Below are 17985 nucleotides of genomic sequence, written 5' to 3'. Positions count from 1 at the left end.
CAGTTTTAGATGAAAATAGTTGTGCATAGTCCAAGGATATATGGATGCAATTTATTATGTTTTTTATGTCATTAGATAAAATAAATGTTCAAAAAACTAACAAATCAAAGGAAATCTTTCTGGGGTCATAGAAGAGATAAAGTGACTGCAAGGTTTATTTCCATGATTTTGGTGAGTAGACTACTGTACATTAATGATGACGCGTGAGCTAACAGGATATTTACCTAGAAGGAACTCTCTCAAGATGTAAAAGTTTGCCAATAGGTTGTGTTCCATGTGGTCTCGCATGTAAGCACATTCCTTCAAATGCGCCGCTGACTATCAAAATACTGATGCGCTGTTTGAAGTTGCGCTGCTTGCTGTTAAAGGGAATGACAGATGTCATTTTCATTGGTTTAAAGGATGTTACGCCCAAAACACACCCATTACTGATTAAGAAACATAGGAACCGCCTTTTTGCACCAGGCGCCAGACATTTGATAACGTTGTACTGGACAAACCCCTAAGCTATTTGCCAGTGACCATGCATTTTAGATCGCCGAGATAAGGCCCCCAGAGTTTTGTACCACTTTTTACCCAGCCCTATCTGTTGTCACATCAATAGCCCAGTTTATACTGTGGGCCATCAGTATTTATTGTGATGTATAAGCAACAGGGCTTGTTTCTAGAGCTCAAGTTCCAGGTTTAGCCCTGTTTAAGCCTAGCCCAGTATATGCACTCTTCCCTAGGCTAGGAACTAAGTTCAAGCAACACAGTATAAACTGGGCCTACATCCATGTATAGTAATGTTAACAACATTCCAATCTGTGCATAGGAAGCATCCTTTAAGCTTGGTTGTATTCCATCATCAGACCACAGTCACTGTTTTCACCTGTGGCTTACTACAATTCAGCATGGTTTTATATGTCAGGATTAAGTGGAGAGTATTGTCAAATATTCTAGAGCACTACAGTACGCGCAAGATAGATCACTGGCTGGGAAATACACTGGATATCCTAAAATGTTACTTTACATATTGTTTGAACCAAGGCAGTTAGAATTTGCAAAAATTAAAGTCACCAAAATTAAAAACAGGGGCACCCGTTCTTGACGTGCACAGTCTGCAATATGGGCTGCAGCAAGGTCTTAACATTAGGGCAGCAGATTGTCTCCCAAACTATTGACTGGTGCACACTCACATACACAGCCAGACCATCTCTAGTTCTAGCTCCGGCTAGTTCACTCATCTCTGCTCAAATGAGAGAGAATCCTTTATATTAATCAAGGAGGTTTGGTGTAGCCAAGTTTCTGTGAATACCATCACACTTGGGGTGCGGTTCTCTAAGCATGCCCTGATATTAACCTGCAGTTCTCTATCATGGCTCGAAGTGATCTTGCATCGCATAGTATCATTGTGGGTAAGCAAAGGCATTCCCATTTCGACGCAGACGCTGCCATACTCAGCCGCAGCCTCACACATTCGGGCAGATTCATAGGAATTGGTCTGGCTGTCTGTGCTAGCAGTGCATCTCGGGAATAGGTAACTCGGGTATAGGTAACAAGTAGTTGAGCCTCTATATCCGCAGATAGTGTTTGGCATAGTATACAGAGTCCCACAGTGATCAGCATGAGATAGGCGCATTGGATTATTTTTGCCATGTAAACTTCAACACGTTTCTGCAGTGCAGCAACACTTTCAGAAAATTCCACAAACAGACAGATAATTGCAGTCGACCGTGAGCCTGGATCACAAGCAGAGCAGAACTACCGGAAGAGAGTATTTGCTTGTGCACATAGCCTACTTACTTGTCATTACATCTAAATTGAACATTCAGGTTACACTGTATTTACTTCATTTCCTCACTCAAATGTTTCATTATGAAATTTCTGCTCTCTTGTTTTGAATGAATGGAATGTTCACATCAGACGATTCAATGAAAAAAGCGAGTTGAGCACCTAAGTGGGGATGTCCTGTGATATAGCCACTCGTGATGACTCATTAAATGCCCCTCATCCAGAAATTAATGAATAGTTCAACCTAACTGTCTGAATATAATAGAATAGTAGAAGTTGATAGGAAATGAGTGGGTGGTAGAATTGAACCTGGGTGTCTGTGGGCACATAGACCCAAATGGGGTATGCACCTGCCAGATTTCCTATTTTTTATGTTAAAAGTCCTGTCTATGATTCTGTTTTTCCATTCCACAAGAGGCTGTTAAAATTTGAGCTCAACATCCAATCAAATGGACATGTGGAATGACAGGGGTGTTCTTCAATTGGCAATATGAACAATAATTTGAAAATGATACCAGAACCAATAGCTTTTTAAAATGGGCAAACTGTTGTACAGGTTACTATGTCTTTAAAGCTCAATTATTTATTATAATAGAAAAATGACTGCAGAAGATTAAGGGAATTTCTATCATGGAAATTTTATTAAGTGACACTTACCCCTGTGGACTTCCTGTCGGGATAGATGCAAGTTTCACCACCTGCTGTGAAGTTACAATATACCTTGAAGGAATCTCCTGTGCATCCCATGTTTGGATCAATCCAGTATTCACCTGTATACAGAAAAAGGTAATAAGTCATGGAATGTCCTTTACAGAAGCATGCCTTAAATGTTAAAAGTACACTTGGTATTTCTCAAAATGAAATAATTTAGTAAGTATAAGTATATATACTCTTTTGATCCCGTGAGGGAAATTTGGTCTCTGCATTTATCCCAATCCGTGAATTAGTGAAACACACTCAGCACACAGTGAACACACAGTGAGGTGAAGCACACACTAATCCCGGCGCAGTGAGCTGCCTGCAACAACAGCGGCGCTCGGGGAGCAGTGAGGGGTTAGGTGCCTTGCTCAAGGGCACTTCAGCCGTGCCTACTGGTCGGGGTTCGTACCAACAACCCTCCGGTTACATACATACATCTCTACTTAACACTCTTATTTCACAGGTCTTTGGGATCCATGGACATCATTTATCACAAATGCAAGGGATTATTGGACATTTCTCACCAGACTTTGTGAATGTTGTAGCCTAGAAATCTAGATGCACCCTAGCGGCAGCAAATTACATTTGCTTCCAGGGCTAGTCAAGCAACTCTCCGTTGGCTTGTGAGCTCGAAAAATTAAACTTCTATCAGGCCAATCAAATTGTGTATAGAGTCATTAGGCGGGCTTAACATAATGATTGATGGCAGAGTTGCAACGGTTTGGCTTGAATTCCCTGCTACTTGAAAACAAAGAAGATGGATGTTGCTGTTGGCCAACAGTGTGACACGAGTTAAGCTTGTTTTAAGATGGCAAAAGTTTGAACTAGCCAACTAGCTCCGCTGGTGGGAAAACGCATGGGACTCAGCGCTGTCCTATTGTGTGCAGAGGGAATTTGAAAGACAACTGATTATCCCGCCCCTCGGACTGAGCACTGCGAACGGTGAGTGCCCAGACCCTACATTTTAATGTGGGTCTGGCTCGTCAGGCTATGAATGTTGCACTCTGTTTGCTTGTTTTGCCAATCCCGTCATAAAACTGATGCTTTTCAGACTAACAAGCTAAAAATATTCATATTTGGCAATACCAACTGGGGATTTCTATTGTCTATTGTTCTATCTGTCCAAGAGAAATCCAAGGAGCTCCCTGGTGTTGTGGTAGTCTTTTTTCCCCTGTGCTATCAAAAAACCCTGTAATTAAGATGACCATGGATCCCTTGTTGTCTGTGGAAACATCTGTTCCACTTTATTAAATGTCTAATAAGCTATTACAGTGGAAACCGTCCACATGTCTGTAAAGGTGAAAATGATTAAACTGTTTTTTTTTTTATTAGCCATTAAATTGTAACCTGGTTAACACCAGACCACTTCTCAAATATCATCAAGGGCAATAAACCAGCAGTGAAATTAAATTTAAATTGGTGCATTAAATTCTTACAAAATCGTTTCAGAAGTGCAGCAATCAAATATTTCTTGTAAAGAAAGGTTTTTGAATGCAGTTGTTTCTCAATTACAAAGAAAACACACGTCCATGTGTGTTTAACCCTGTTGCCGTCGGCTCAGCCATTGGTTGCGTTGAATACACTGCTCTATCTGTAATCATTCATCACTTAAACCCCACCTCATTCTGGATAAGTGATTGTGATTGGTTCCTGGGTTTTTGGAAAATTGGAAATGGGTGTCAATGGCCTCCTTGCCAGACTGGCCTGCAGTGCAAATTCAAATCGCAAACTGTCTACAATTTGCTGCATATACCAGCCTTATTTTTCTACTGTTGCTGGTTTCAGTAGGATGTTCTAGTTTGGCAAGAACAGAAATCTCCTTACAAATAAAACATTTAAGCTGTTGTCCCCATATACAGTCTATACACAGTTGGGTCTACAGAATGTCCATAATTCAAAAGTCCAATTTTTTATTTATTTTCAATATCATACCATCAGGAAAGTCTGGCTGGCTAAGTTGTAAGTCTTTACAGGTCCTTGCTGGGTGGTCCTGGGTACCCAATGGGAATTTAATGTGCTCAACATTCTGTTTGAGGTTCTTAAGGGATTCAAATACATTCTCCAAGCCCTCCTGCCCCTCAAGACCATAGTCCATCAGGCCTGCAGCCTCTCCATCCCCCTGAACATCAGAGGATCTTCTAGTCTTTCCTGCAGATTGTATGGGTAGGGGCTGAATAACATCCGCAGCAGGACCCTTTAAAAAATAAATACCTGACATTAGAGGCAATCATCATCATCACGGTTTATGTTAATATAGAGTTTTATCAAATGAACCATACTGGTTGGTGAGTTAAACCTTATACCACAACCTACAGTATTTGCATTATAATTTTAAAAAGTGTTATTTACCGGAGGACCAGGGGGTCCAATCATGCCTGGCTCTCCCTTCTGACCAACAGCACCCTGAAAGAAAGCAGTGTGATATCATCCCTCTAGAGACAGAGGTTGATCTTAATATCAACAGAATCCCATCAAATTAAATTATGTCACTTACAGCTGATCCTTTTGATCCCTTAGCTCCTGCTGGTCCCTAAATATAAAGAAAATATTGAGTGAGTTCTACTTTTGAAAGTTAAGATCTAGCCTCTGTGAACAATACTATAATACTTTCACAAGCTGACAACTTAAAAAAAATACATGTATAAAGTATTGTTTCAATAGCAACCACAAAATACTGTACTTAATATAGCTGAATTGTAATGCATTAATAATGCCACATGGTCTCATATCTGTGTTGATGTAACTGCCTTGACACATAATGGTATCTGCAATGTTGGAATACAGAACATCTTACAGAAATACCAGGAGGACCAGGAGGGCCAATGGGACCAGAAGTTCCACCGAGACCCTGTGAAACACATCAATCAATAAATCTATACCCCGGTAAAATATGTAGTTTATGCAAAAAAATACAGTATCCTCAGATTTAATGAACATTAACTATGTAATACTGTGCTAACCTAATGCAGAGTTTGGACATTAGTGAAAAATATCACGTTTTGGGTAGTGCTTAATTTGAGATAGATAGTGGTATCAGTGCACCCCTGCTTATTAGATACTGCAGCACAGGTATTAACTATTCCTTAGAAGATTATCTCACAATTATGACAGGTTGTCTTATCTTCTGGTTTTGCTATAATTACTTACAGCCTCTCCTTTTGCTCCTCCTGCCCCTTGTGCACCAGGTAAACCACGGTCTCCCTTCTCGCCATGCTCTCCAGGAGGACCGATCAACCCAATCAGACCTGGATGACCCTGGAGATCCAGAAATAATCAAATGACTCTGGCTTAATATGACTGAATTGACTAACAAACAACCAGGAGTCTGTTTCTGTAATAATGGTGTGCAATGCCAACAGCCACATAAAATGCGGCTCTATTACACCCTATCTCTCATTTACAGTAAAAAAACATAGGTTAGTGGACAGAGCTCCGAAGGTAACATGTGGCTAGAGCTTTTGTATGTACAAGAGCAGAATATAACACTATAAGTTATAGTGAGAAAATGCTCCTTGGATAACAAAGTTAAAGGTATGCTTTGCTGATAAATCTAACAAAGATGTACCTTAAAACTATAATGTTCTGAACTGTAAAATAAATTGGGTTGTGATAGCCAAGCACAAGACCAAGCACAGTGAAGGTATATGTTGGTAATCATATTGTTTATAGCACATAGCTATTTTATGCAAATATTTATCCACTACAAGCATAACAATGTAGGGTTAACAATACTGGATTAAGATTGTTGATATTTGAACTCAATAGTCAAATAAATAGACCGCTCCCTTCACTGCTCCATGGGTTTGTGTGAGCCACAGGAACCTCATTACTGTGAGTTCTTTTGAGTTTGAGTAGTCTAGCAGCTAGCAGAACCTGAAGCCAAACTTTTCAACAGCCTGCCTAGTCTACAGTATTCTCAGTGTAAAGTTCCCTTGAGATCTCAAGGTCTTCTTTATCCCTTGCCTATCCCTAAACATCTCCCTGAAGTTCAGCACTGCAGACCAGGGTTGAGCACAATTCGAATTGCAATTCTGCTTCCTGTTTGCTACCTCAATTGAAATGCAAGTGAAATTCAAGAATTGAATTGGAATTAAAGAGCCAGTTTCAATTCAATTCTGGAATTTTGCACAAGCCTGCTGCAGACCAGTTTGGCGGAGTATGTCTAGCTCTGATGTGTTCGTCCAAGCAGCAATATCAGGCAAGAGGGTCTGGCTCTCCACCTGCGACCTGCACCACGGGGTTGAATCTAAGAAGCTGGTCCCAAGGTTTATGGATCCAGGAGGATTAACCCTGTAGTCTACACTACAAAAAGTAAAATCTAACCAAGTGTTACACTGCAAAAAATAAAATCTAACCAAGTGTTATTAATCTTATTAAGATAAAAAAAAATCTATTTGGTATTGTTTTTTGTATTTAAGACATTTTTGACTTATTTTAAGGAGTCTTATTAAGACAAATTTACTCAACATACTGCCAGACAAATTTGTTCGTTTTTAGGACCCAAATTTGCTTAAAAAAAGGCTTTGAGTTATTTTAAGGAGTCTTATCAACACAAATTTGCTCAATGCACTGGCAGACAAATGTGCTTATTTTTAAGACAAATTTGCTAAGCGCACTGGCAGACAAATGTGCTTATTTTTAGGATGAAACGTCTTAAAATAAGTCAAACTCTTCTTAAATTAAGTCAAATGATTTGACGAGAGGAACAGAAATGAGAAAAGGAGAAATTCGGCGAGTTTTCACATAGATCTTCATTTCTCGAGGTCAACAAGTACTGTCAGTGCGAAAAAACTAAAACAGTTCGGTTTTACCTAGCTCAAGTTGCTACAGCCAGCAGCTAACATCACAGCCACGCAGCTACAGTGCTACACTCTGTGGGCATGTACATGGGAGCTCACGGACATGCCCTGGGAGTGTAGCTCTGTAGCTGCCTGGCTACGTTAGCTGCTGGCTGTAGCAACTCGAGCTAGGTACACTGCAAAAACTAAAATCTAACCAAGTGTTATTATTCTTATATATAGTATAGTATACAGTATATACTCTTTTGATCCCGTGAGGGAAATTTGGTCTCTGCGTTTATCCCAATCTGTGAATTAGTGAAACACACTCAGCACACAGTGAACACACAGTGAGGTGAAGCACACACTAATCCCAACGCAGTGAGCTGCCTGCTACAGCGGCGCTCAGTGAGCAGTGAGGGGTTAGGTGCCTTGCTCAAGGGCACTTCAGCCGTTCCTACTGGTCGGGGTTCAAACAGGCGACCCTCTGGTTACAAGTCCGAAGTCCTAACCAGTAGACCACGGCTGCCCCACAAATATATTAATATATATTAAGATCAAAAAATCTATTTGGTATTGTTTTTAGAATGAACAGTGGCGGTCCTAGCTTGTATGACGGCCTGGGCAACCACGCCCCTCAGTGCCAGGGGTGTAGTGGTAAAATAAGAGGTGGGTAAACTATGCATTCTGTGATCACTGTAAGGTGGACTGCGCCATGCGGTATCGGATAAGATATAAAAAAGGCATTTAGAACATGTTTGACCTATAATGTTTAAATGTGAACAATTCAAAATTGAGTGCAATATAGTGACCAATCTCGCTGAATTACATTGGCATGTTGTGATTGAAGTCAACGGCCATAGTGGCATGATCAGTCCAAAATGGCAAAAGCATGACAGCAGTGTTATCTAGCGATTGTTGCCAAAACTGCAACAGAGTTTGTCTAATGACCGCTGTCAATGGCAACAGGTTTCCATACCTTTTATATCATTCTGCGAGTAGTCCATTCACTCATCGCAATGGAAATTCATTGAATGTGAAAGTCAGCAAGCAACACGTTGCTATGCAATATCTTAAACTTTCAAGTTGTATTTGTGTGGCAAACTATTTGTTTCTCAGCGGAAGCCATGAAGCAGTAACACAATTATTTTAAAAGACACAATGTACATTTTTTTTTTTTGACATTTTGGCAAGTAGCCATACAATAATAAGTGGGATAATGTAATTGCATCGGGGTCCTGTTTGCCCTGCCGGGATTTATATTATCATACGGCTTTTTCAGTGCTGCAGAAAGTTCTATTCACATGAATTAGCCTTCCCAATGTTCGTAGGTCTGTAAATTATCCCTTGCTTAAACCATTGTTGTGTATATGGGTGGGAACATCATATGCTGTGATATTAGCTGTGTTTGAAAAGTACCTATGAAATGTAATGGTATGATATTGCAGGGAACATTGTCAGTTCTTTACAAAAGAGCATTGCATTTTACCTTTTCTCCTTTTAAACCTGGATCACCTCGCAAACCGGGGAGGCCAGGGGGGCCCTTGATGGAACAAGAGGATGGAAAAAGTATGAAATATGATTGAAGTGATATTTAACCACTTGAAAGTAACTTACAAGACAGGAACCTTACCATTGGTCCTGGGGGTCCATCTTTACCAGAAGCACCAGGGAGTCCTTGTTCACCCTGGAAATGGTATACTTTCATGACACTCACCATCTATTTGAATTTTAGTTAAAGTGGTGAAGACGGCTTCTTTTCTTACCACAGAGCCAGGGATACCGCGAAGGCCCTCTGCACCAGGCTTCCCTGGTGGGCCCTGGGGACCAACTGGGCCTATTTTTCCAACGTGTCCCTCAGGACCAGCTTCACCCTTAACAGACAAAAAATAATGTTGTTTATGTGTTATTGTTATTTTCCCTCCCTATTTTTTTCATTGAAACAAGTGGTGGAACGGTTGGCCTTTGTGACGCTATGCCCTGAAAGAGCTTAGGCAGACATGCAGAAAATCATTTTTGCCCTTTTTACAATAATTCACAAAAAACCCTCTCTTTAATGTCAAAGTTAAAGCAGATTTCTACAAATGTTAAAGGACCAATATGTAGGAAATAATGGAAAATAAATTGTAACCATTACAAAAATTATCACCATATGTCGTCAGAGAGTAAGGAAACACGATGAATTGAAGCGATGGCTTATTTGACAATATTCCTATAACCCGTAAAACCCGTGAAAAAAATGAGTTACAAGGCGGAATCTCTTGGAAAGTTTGTTTGTTTTGAACAATTAATTCTATAATAGCCATATTTCTCCACGACAGGTAGCCTAGGCTAAACTTCTGCATCGCTAACTTAAAGGTTAAATGTGTTGGTTAGAGAGCTATTTTTTGTTTTCACTGTTTCCGTAATGTGTAGCTGGGTCATGGTTGGAGAAACGTTAAAGCAGCTGCAGGTCAACTAACGTTAGCTAAGTCTGCATTACATCTGGCAACCCAGAAGAGGCTCGCGTCTGGGTGTTTTGGTTTCGGTAACATTCCTACAAATCGCTCCTTTAACTAATTAAAAATAAGTGGTTACATAAATGCCCCCCACCCTTTTAAGTGACTGACCTAAATCAACAGCAGTCCAGCCAATTGGTGCTACTAGTTTCACATTTCAAGAAAACCTTCTCTCCTAACGCTTCTGACAAACTCACACACCTAATACACACTTACTACACTCTTCCCTTTACCTCCTTCCTCTCCACTTCCCCCTCCTCTCCTCTACCTCCTCATCTACCATTTCTCCTCCTACTATACTTGTATGTAGGCACGCCTATCATCTAGTACTAGTATTGACAGATGCCGTGGCAATTCCTAGTCTCTTCTGCACTGTACCTGAAATGTTATGTCTTAAATGTAAAATTGCATAAATGTCAATAACTTAAATGTTATGCTAATGCTACAACTGTAGCTCTTTAGCTTAAACTGTAAAATGCTAAATGTTAATAGCTTAAATGTTATTCTATTGTTGTAAGTCGCTTTGGATAAACGCATCCGAAAAATATATAAATCAGGGCTCCAGACTACATTTTTGCATTGGTTGCACTGGTGCGCCTAACTTTAATTAATTAAAGAATGACCGTACTGATTTGATTAGGGGCCCCCACCACCTTGACGCCATCAGTAATATTTAATACTGTGTGATCATTCACATCAATGGTGATAATAGTCTCTGCCCGACCCTCCACACACACGGAAAATTATGGCTTGTGATATGTTTTTATTTCATATTTTGAATTCATAAACGTTAAATATTTTGTTAATTTATAGTATTTTATGATCTGCATAATTACTTAGAGTTCTTCACCAGTCAAAGCTCTGTGGGTGAGTGGCAAAGCTCATATTAAATCTCAACTAAAATTCGCCCAAAAACATCGGCCGGCTGATGAGTCTGCGCGGTGCGGGCCGGCCCATAGAGCTTTTATTGCGGCCGTGAGTCGTACGCGGCCATCGACCTGATAGATGCATTAAGAATTTTCCACGAAAATCTCCGAGATCTACACTTTAATCTTTGGGAAGTCCAACCAATATTTATACCACTAGCTCACTGTCTATATGTCATTCATGGTTACCCTGCACACTCATCTCTCCCATGCTGATTTTTGTGTAGGCTAGCCTTAATTTTTTATCTTAATTCATTTTTGTCTTATTCAGGCGTTACAGAACTTTCATCACAAATAAAAAAATGACAAAAATGCCGTCAGAATTTTCCCGGTGGATTTTAGTGCCCCACTCTGCCCCTGATGGTTCTCATTCCAAATTCCCTTTTACCTTGCTCAGACTGTTGCTCTACAATATAACAGGCTAACAATCGTAATAATAATCATAACAATACAATTCTTATACGGATCTTGCTGCTGGCTATGTAAGCATGTAATGAATGACCTTGACATTTTTGCTCAGTGTCCAAATGCAATGTTCCATTTTGATTTCCTTGTTTCGCTGAGGATCACACAAAACTACAAACCCGATTTTCATCCAAGTTAGCGAAATGTAGCAAGGGAAAATTTCTAAATCACTGGGCAACTTTAACTTTCACAATGTTGCATGGCATGGCATTTGCCTGCATGGATATATGCACTTTGCCCGCATGGATATCTGTAGCCTTTATTTTGCATGTCCTCTCGCTGCAGGTAAGACATCCCGCCGGTAATTCAGTCGAAGTGGTGGTGAAGGCAAACAAATCTGTCCAAACATTTAAATAATTATTAAATTGACCTGTTTTACTCCACAACGTTTTGGGGAGTTTGACACCATCACTTGCTTGCCCACTCAAGCCACGGCAGATTTAAAGGGACACAAGGATGTCACATGTGACACGTTCAAATGAACATATGTCTTTTTACACATTTTATACGGCACAGGCTACAGGCTACATATTTTCACAAGTTAATAGGCCCTAACGTAAAGATGTCATAAAGCTTACCCTAGTTGTACAAATATTTTACTATTATAATATTATTTTTTTTAAAAATTGTAAAACACATTTGATTAATTTCTATTTTTAAAGCCTGGGAGCCAATAGTGGCTAAAAGGCTGCATGCAGGATGGGTTAGGTTTGCCCAGGTTGTTTTTGTTGCCGTTTTTTGAGCCTGGGCTGTCCACAGAGATCGTGTTTTTTTACAGTGTATTCAGGACACAGACAGCTAGCGGTTGGTTAGGTGATGTTTACAGTAAGTGACATAAAATGTATTGGCCTAAAAAACGTGCGGCCTCGCTTAGAGCACCTTAAATAAGTGGTAAAATTGAGATTAACTCCAGTAATGAAAAGTAATTAAATGCATAGAGATGCTCTGGATAAAAATACCTTTGATCCCTTCTCTCCTTGCTTTCCCAGTTTACCCGCAGGTCCTGCAGGCCCCTATGGAGCAAAACAATGTAAATTAATCACCTTCACACACAAAGGAGACTCTTGTACAGCTCCAAAACTCAATAGTTCCAAGATGGTGCCATTACAATATTTTATAGTAAGGATGTGAAGCTTTACTTTCAGGCAAAATATGTTTCTCTAATGCTTCTAGCAAACATCAAATATAACTTGATTCTGGCTTTCATCAACATGGTTTCATACAAGCTGCTTATTTCTCCCTTGGGCTGCAGTACCTTCTCAGTTGTAGCTATTGGTCAGTTGGTCTAGTTCAGTTCAGTAGGAGTTTTCTATTTTTATTAGATATTATAGTTTTTCTTTAAATAATTTTTTATACCCCTATTTCTATACCCGACCTTTTCTGCTATGCATCTTGAAGCACCATTTACCTCATCTTCATAACAACAGGACAGATAGTTGTCACACCTGCTAACCTTGCATGATGTTTACCCAGTCATTTCCTTCTTTTAAACAAAGTAAGACATTTAAAAAAAAATCCTATATCATTTGTAGACCTACAAGGACCAACAAAATGTCTAACTATTGGGAAAGCCATTATTTAATGTCCCATGTTATCTTGTTCTGTAAGTTATGGATGCATCATCAAACAGTGTCTGTGATAAACTTTGAATAAATCGTAGGACTTTTTATGAATGTCCACCATGGTACAATTGTGACATACTGAATTGAGGCTATGTCCTATTCTGAGACAGTCAAAGCAGACACTAAGTGAATGTAGTGTGACAGCGGATTTACCATCAAAGCCTCCTTTTCATGCAGAAAATGTTCACGTGACATAAGGGTATAGCAAATAAAGCATTACATTTACAGTGTTTGAGTGTGGTTATGGCTTCCTACAATTATTTTAGAAGTATAAATGGGTTTTCTCTGACCATTGTTTTATGCACTTACCCTTTTGCCTGGAGTCCCTGGGGGACCAGCTTCACCCGATGGACCAGGGGGTCCCTAAAATTAGTTGAAACATCTTAATATTTTAATTCCAGTGACTAAAAAAAATAATTGTTACAGTATCCATTTTTAGACTAGAAAAGTATAATGCTCCCATACTTCATATGACATGGTTCTGCATAATGCAATATTTCTGATGGATTATAAACATCATTAAAGATAACTCACAGGTTGGCCTGCTTCTCCATCATCTCCCTTGTCTCCTGACAAACCATCCAGTCCCTGTAAAAACAATAATTTTGAACATTCTTTTAAACATAGTCTTTGTTCACTGAATTGATAGAGAAAGTTTGTTCATTAAGGCCTAGGTTTTTACCTTATGAGGCTACAGCTTGCACACAGATAACCTACTGCACTGACTGACACCACTATAGCATTAGTCTTATATTGATCCTCCTCCGGTGTTTCACTGAATTAGTCCCACGACACCTCCAGAAAGCTCAACAATGGTATCTAGCCTCCCAGACTCACCCCTTTCCACACTCATGATGGGTTCTCTACTAACAAATACCAACAAATTCTTTGGTTAATCCTCTTCGTTGCTGTAGCTGTTTATGATCAAATCAGCAAAAATGCAAAACCCTTGATGAGGGCACCAACAAGTATTTTTGATACAAACTACCAACCAATACCACAAATTCTTTAGTAATTCCTCTTTGTTGCTGTGGAAGTTTATGAACCAATCAGAAACATATTAACATGCCAAACAATATCACAAATTCTTCAGTCATTCCAGTCAATACAGTTGATATACACCCTAAATATCAATGGAAATCAGGTAGAAAGGCTGAAACAAATCTACAACACGTGCACAGTTTTCATGCGCACGGGAGAGAGAGCGCGCACAGGTCTCATATGATTGTAGGCTTCTGGTAGCTTGCTAATCACTGAAGAAAGACTTATGGTTATGGATGTAATAAACATCCTGAAAACGAAAGGAGTTGCACAGTGCAGGGCATAGCAAAGAAAATTCAAATAGCATATCATGCGCTTTTTAGCTAAGAGTTATCAGCCTGTAACCTGACTCTCCCCAGATGAATTTCGTTCCGCCTAGCTCCACTCATCCATCTGGGAACAATCCATTGGAGTGTTGCTTCAGAAGGCTGGGCCTAATCAAAAAATGCTTGCATATGATTGAATAAGCCACTTGTCCGTCATCTATTGACGTGCTACTTCAACCACTCACATCGAAGCCAACCTGTGACGCTGATAACAGTCTCACAGTCGCTTCTACGCTATGTCACATCTATGAAACTCCCGCCCTGCATCCTGATTGGCTCTACCATAAAATCTGGTGCAGAAATCACTCTCAACGGAAGAGGTCCCAGATGGATGTGAGTGAAGCTAAGCGGAGTTAAGCGGAACGAAATTCATCTGGCGAAAGTCAGGTTAATCAGCCTGGGCCCGGCCCCAAAACGCCACCGGCCCACCGGGAATACTCCTGTCTCTCCCGATTATCCCTCCACTATTGATCCAGGAAAGGAGCAGGATAGCAGTGTTGTATAGCATTGTGTAGCATGTTACTGTATCAGCAGATGAAAAGGACCTCAGCGTGCCACTGACGTGGCTGTTTTAGGCATAGTGAAGGCCATATTCACTGACTAAAAGTGCGCAGAAATCGTGCATTTATTTAACAGTACTTACACATTTTTTCCGGGGGTAACACCCCCAGACCCCCGCTAACTTTTAGGATAAGCTTTAAATGTTTTCAACTCTTGGTGATGCCCCTGAGGTAGGCTAATCTCAGGTATAGAAATAATGTCAAGCTATAAGGCTATGTTAAACATGACCATCAAATAATCATTTTAAGCGTGTGTGTGCCATCTATGGCGACGGGGAACGCGCACCAGGTGAGAAAATTGTAACGAAAACAATGCATTTAAGTGCCACGGTAAATGATGAGGGTATAGGGCCCATTGGCACAGTGTCGCATCCGAGCCCGGTGTGAAGTTGTATGGTGTAGGCCTAGAATAGATAGGCCTACACCATACAAATGTTAATCATAGGCATGTTATATTTATGACAGAAAAGTGGAATTTATTGAACGCACTTGATCACAGCTGACAAATTACGCAGAAACATTTTCAACTGGAGCAAAACAATGCATGAATGTAGCTTCGGTGCGTCACATGGAACACAATTGAGGCAATAGATTGACCATATTGGACAACTGCAAAGCCTTATCATAGGCATGTTACATTCATGACATGAAAAGTGGAAAATGTAGACAAAAGAGTAAAATTACGCAATAAATTACAGTCGGCTAAACATTTTAAACTTGCGCAAAACTGCATGAACCCAGCATCGGTGCGTCGCATTAAAACACAAATTGAAGCATCACATTGACCATAGGACAATCCTACTGCAAAGCCTTTCCATAGGCATGCTACGTTTATGACATAAAAAGTGGAATATGAACGCATTTCATCACACCTGACGAACGGAGTTGCCGGCTGTTCGCGATTTGACTGATTCTTGAGCTCTCAGCGGAGTGTTGACTTGCGCGTCTTTTTTAGATGGAGAACGTAAATTAAGAAAAGCCCTCTAATGGGACAAGACTGTCAAGTAGACGGGCCTAGGCCCATCCAGGCCCGCCCGTGGCTACACGTATGCAATCACCGTGAAGTTATTTTAAGACTATTATTATTATTATTATTATTATTGTCATTATTATTAGTAGTAGTGGTAGTAGTAGTAGTAGCAGTAGTAGTAGTAGTAGTAGTAATAGTAGTAGAATAAATTCAGTGCAAAAGGTTTAATTTATTTGTAAGCCACACTTGCTGCTTAACTCAAACCATGCTTTGTAAATTGCACAGCATGTAGACTTAAATTTAGCTACTCCAATGTTTGTAAACAAGTTGAGAGATTTAATGAGAGTTTTTTATGTGGAACACCACATAGGCAGTCATTAGTGTACCATGCATTGCAACTATAGTAAACTTTAATGGAAAAAAAGTTTAATTTTGTTTAAAAATTGTAAAACTTACAGCAACACCAGGTTCCCCAGGGGGACCTGGATCTCCAGGGAAGCCAGAAGGACCCTGTGTGGAATGAATTGCAAACATAAATAGCACTTAGTAATAAGAATTACACATGAAGAATAAATTGAGATTGGGTTATGGTTGAAATTTACACACAGCATTTCCTTTTGGACCATCATCTCCTGATGGTCCCCGCAAACCGGGGGGTCCAGCAGGTCCGGGTGCACCTGCTTCTCCTTTCTCTCCTATTTCACCCCTGAGCCCCTGCAAATGTCAGAAATTGCTGTTACATTTTATTTAAACTCAACTGCCACTCAATGCTCAATAAAATAAAACTAAGCAATCAAATACCTTAACCAATATAAAACATTAATGATTTTCTTCTGAATTTTATTTAAGAATGTAATGAATAAATACTCCACAGCAATTAGTGATAATACCATTTTGACAGTGGCTTCTACAAGGCGGCTGTGCTTAACGCTATACACTAGAGAAGGAGGACATTGACAGGATGGTCAATCCAACTAGCAAGACGTAGCGTTAACCTGAAACAAATAATTGATCACTCTTTAACTGAAATTTCCCCAGAATTCTTTTGTGGCAACAAATAGTCTGCCATGGTTATCCCTTCCTTGGCTCACTCATTTTTGATGACTTTCTAGATCAAAGGTTGGTAAATTAAGGCCCACAGGCCACATGCAATCCGTTATGCAGTTTAATCTGGCCCGGCCTGATCAACAAAGCACGCCACAGAGCCCAGCTCACTGATGAACACTTTGAGCTCTGTCCTATGAACTAAATGATACCAAACTTTGATGCACTGGCCAAAAAAGGGTGTTCAGCAGCACTGTTGTTATTAAAATAGAATCAAACACTTAATGGTAATACAGTATGTTTCCCTTTATTCTTTAAGAAATAGATTTCACATATAATTTAGGCCTTTGCTAGTTTATTTTTTTTTGTCTATTCTACTTGTGCCCTGCCTGTCCTTTTTTAAAAACCTAATGTGGCCACTGAGCCAAAATGTTTGCCCACCCGTGTTCTAGACCATATTTAGATAAGTATCCACATACTGGTATTCCAGTCTCTCCAGAAGGTCCAGGGTTTCCAGCTTCACCAGTCTCTCCCTGGAGGCAGTGGTAAAGAATTAGCACTGAAACAGGATTACTCAACAACTACTGATTTCAACAGAACTTAGGAAAGGGATGGGGCATTGGACAGGGTGACAGATCATTTACAAAGATTCATGCATTATTCCTATACTTAGAAATCAAGGAAAAATTTGAAAAATGCAGCATCTCTGTTAAAGAAAGATGTACATAAGCATAAATATCATATTAGCACCAACATTTTAATGGGTTCATCCCTTCATTCCTATACCTAGAGTAAGTGGAATAAAGCATTAGCATTAGCACACCTGACTACCTGTGATCGGTTGGGGAGAAAGCTGAGTATTCAGTTGAATGCAGAAGTGAACAAAAACGTTACCAAGCAATCTTCTTTGCTAACAGAGTTGCCATTACATGTGATGTCTATACATCGAGAGCAACCCAGCCATATGCAAATATGTCATCATATTTCTCCAAACTGGGAGATGGTCTCGCATGTTCTACAGACCAGAGCTATGTTCCAGAGACACACGGGGTCGAACATTGCAGACTTGCTACAAGACGTGGTGGATGAATGGGGGTTGCTTGACAAGGATCCTGTGTTGGTGACAGATAATGCCTCCAATATGGCAATCGCGGCCCAGTTGGCAAAGTTTGCTCACTGTTTGAATTTGGCCGCTTAACGTGCACTCAAGTTGCCCACTGTTTCTCGTCTACTGGGAAGAATTCGCAGCACTGTGGCATTTTTCAGGAAAAGCACAGTTGCAA

The 17985-nt window shown here is 40.1% G+C and overlaps 1 protein-coding gene across 2 annotated transcripts in view; it reads right to left on the bottom strand.

Moving 5' to 3' along the window:
- The window catches only part of LOC121705589 (collagen alpha-1(XI) chain-like), a 126957-nt gene that overhangs the window by 6563 nt on the left and 102409 nt on the right, over nt 1–17985 (bottom strand). For both annotated transcript variants that reach the window (XM_042086647.1, XM_042086648.1), the window contains exons 50-64: nt 17182–17235; nt 16265–16372; nt 16115–16168; nt 13296–13349; nt 13071–13124; nt 12099–12152; nt 9017–9124; nt 8884–8937; nt 8740–8793; nt 5620–5727; nt 5267–5320; nt 4967–5002; nt 4822–4875; nt 4405–4666; nt 2431–2543 (exon numbers count right to left, since the gene is read on the bottom strand). In XM_042086647.1, the coding sequence (XP_041942581.1) occupies nt 2431–2543; nt 4405–4666; nt 4822–4875; nt 4967–5002; nt 5267–5320; nt 5620–5727; nt 8740–8793; nt 8884–8937; nt 9017–9124; nt 12099–12152; nt 13071–13124; nt 13296–13349; nt 16115–16168; nt 16265–16372; nt 17182–17235 (1221 nt within the window). The remainder of the gene's footprint in view (nt 1–2430; nt 2544–4404; nt 4667–4821; nt 4876–4966; nt 5003–5266; nt 5321–5619; nt 5728–8739; nt 8794–8883; nt 8938–9016; nt 9125–12098; nt 12153–13070; nt 13125–13295; nt 13350–16114; nt 16169–16264; nt 16373–17181; nt 17236–17985) is intronic.

The sequence above is a fragment of the Alosa sapidissima genome, chromosome 3 (assembly GCF_018492685.1).
Source record: "Alosa sapidissima isolate fAloSap1 chromosome 3, fAloSap1.pri, whole genome shotgun sequence".
Lineage (NCBI taxonomy): Eukaryota > Metazoa > Chordata > Actinopteri > Clupeiformes > Clupeidae > Alosa > Alosa sapidissima.
Note: the sequence above shows the minus strand (reverse complement) of the source record. Positions and strands in the feature narration are given on the sequence as shown.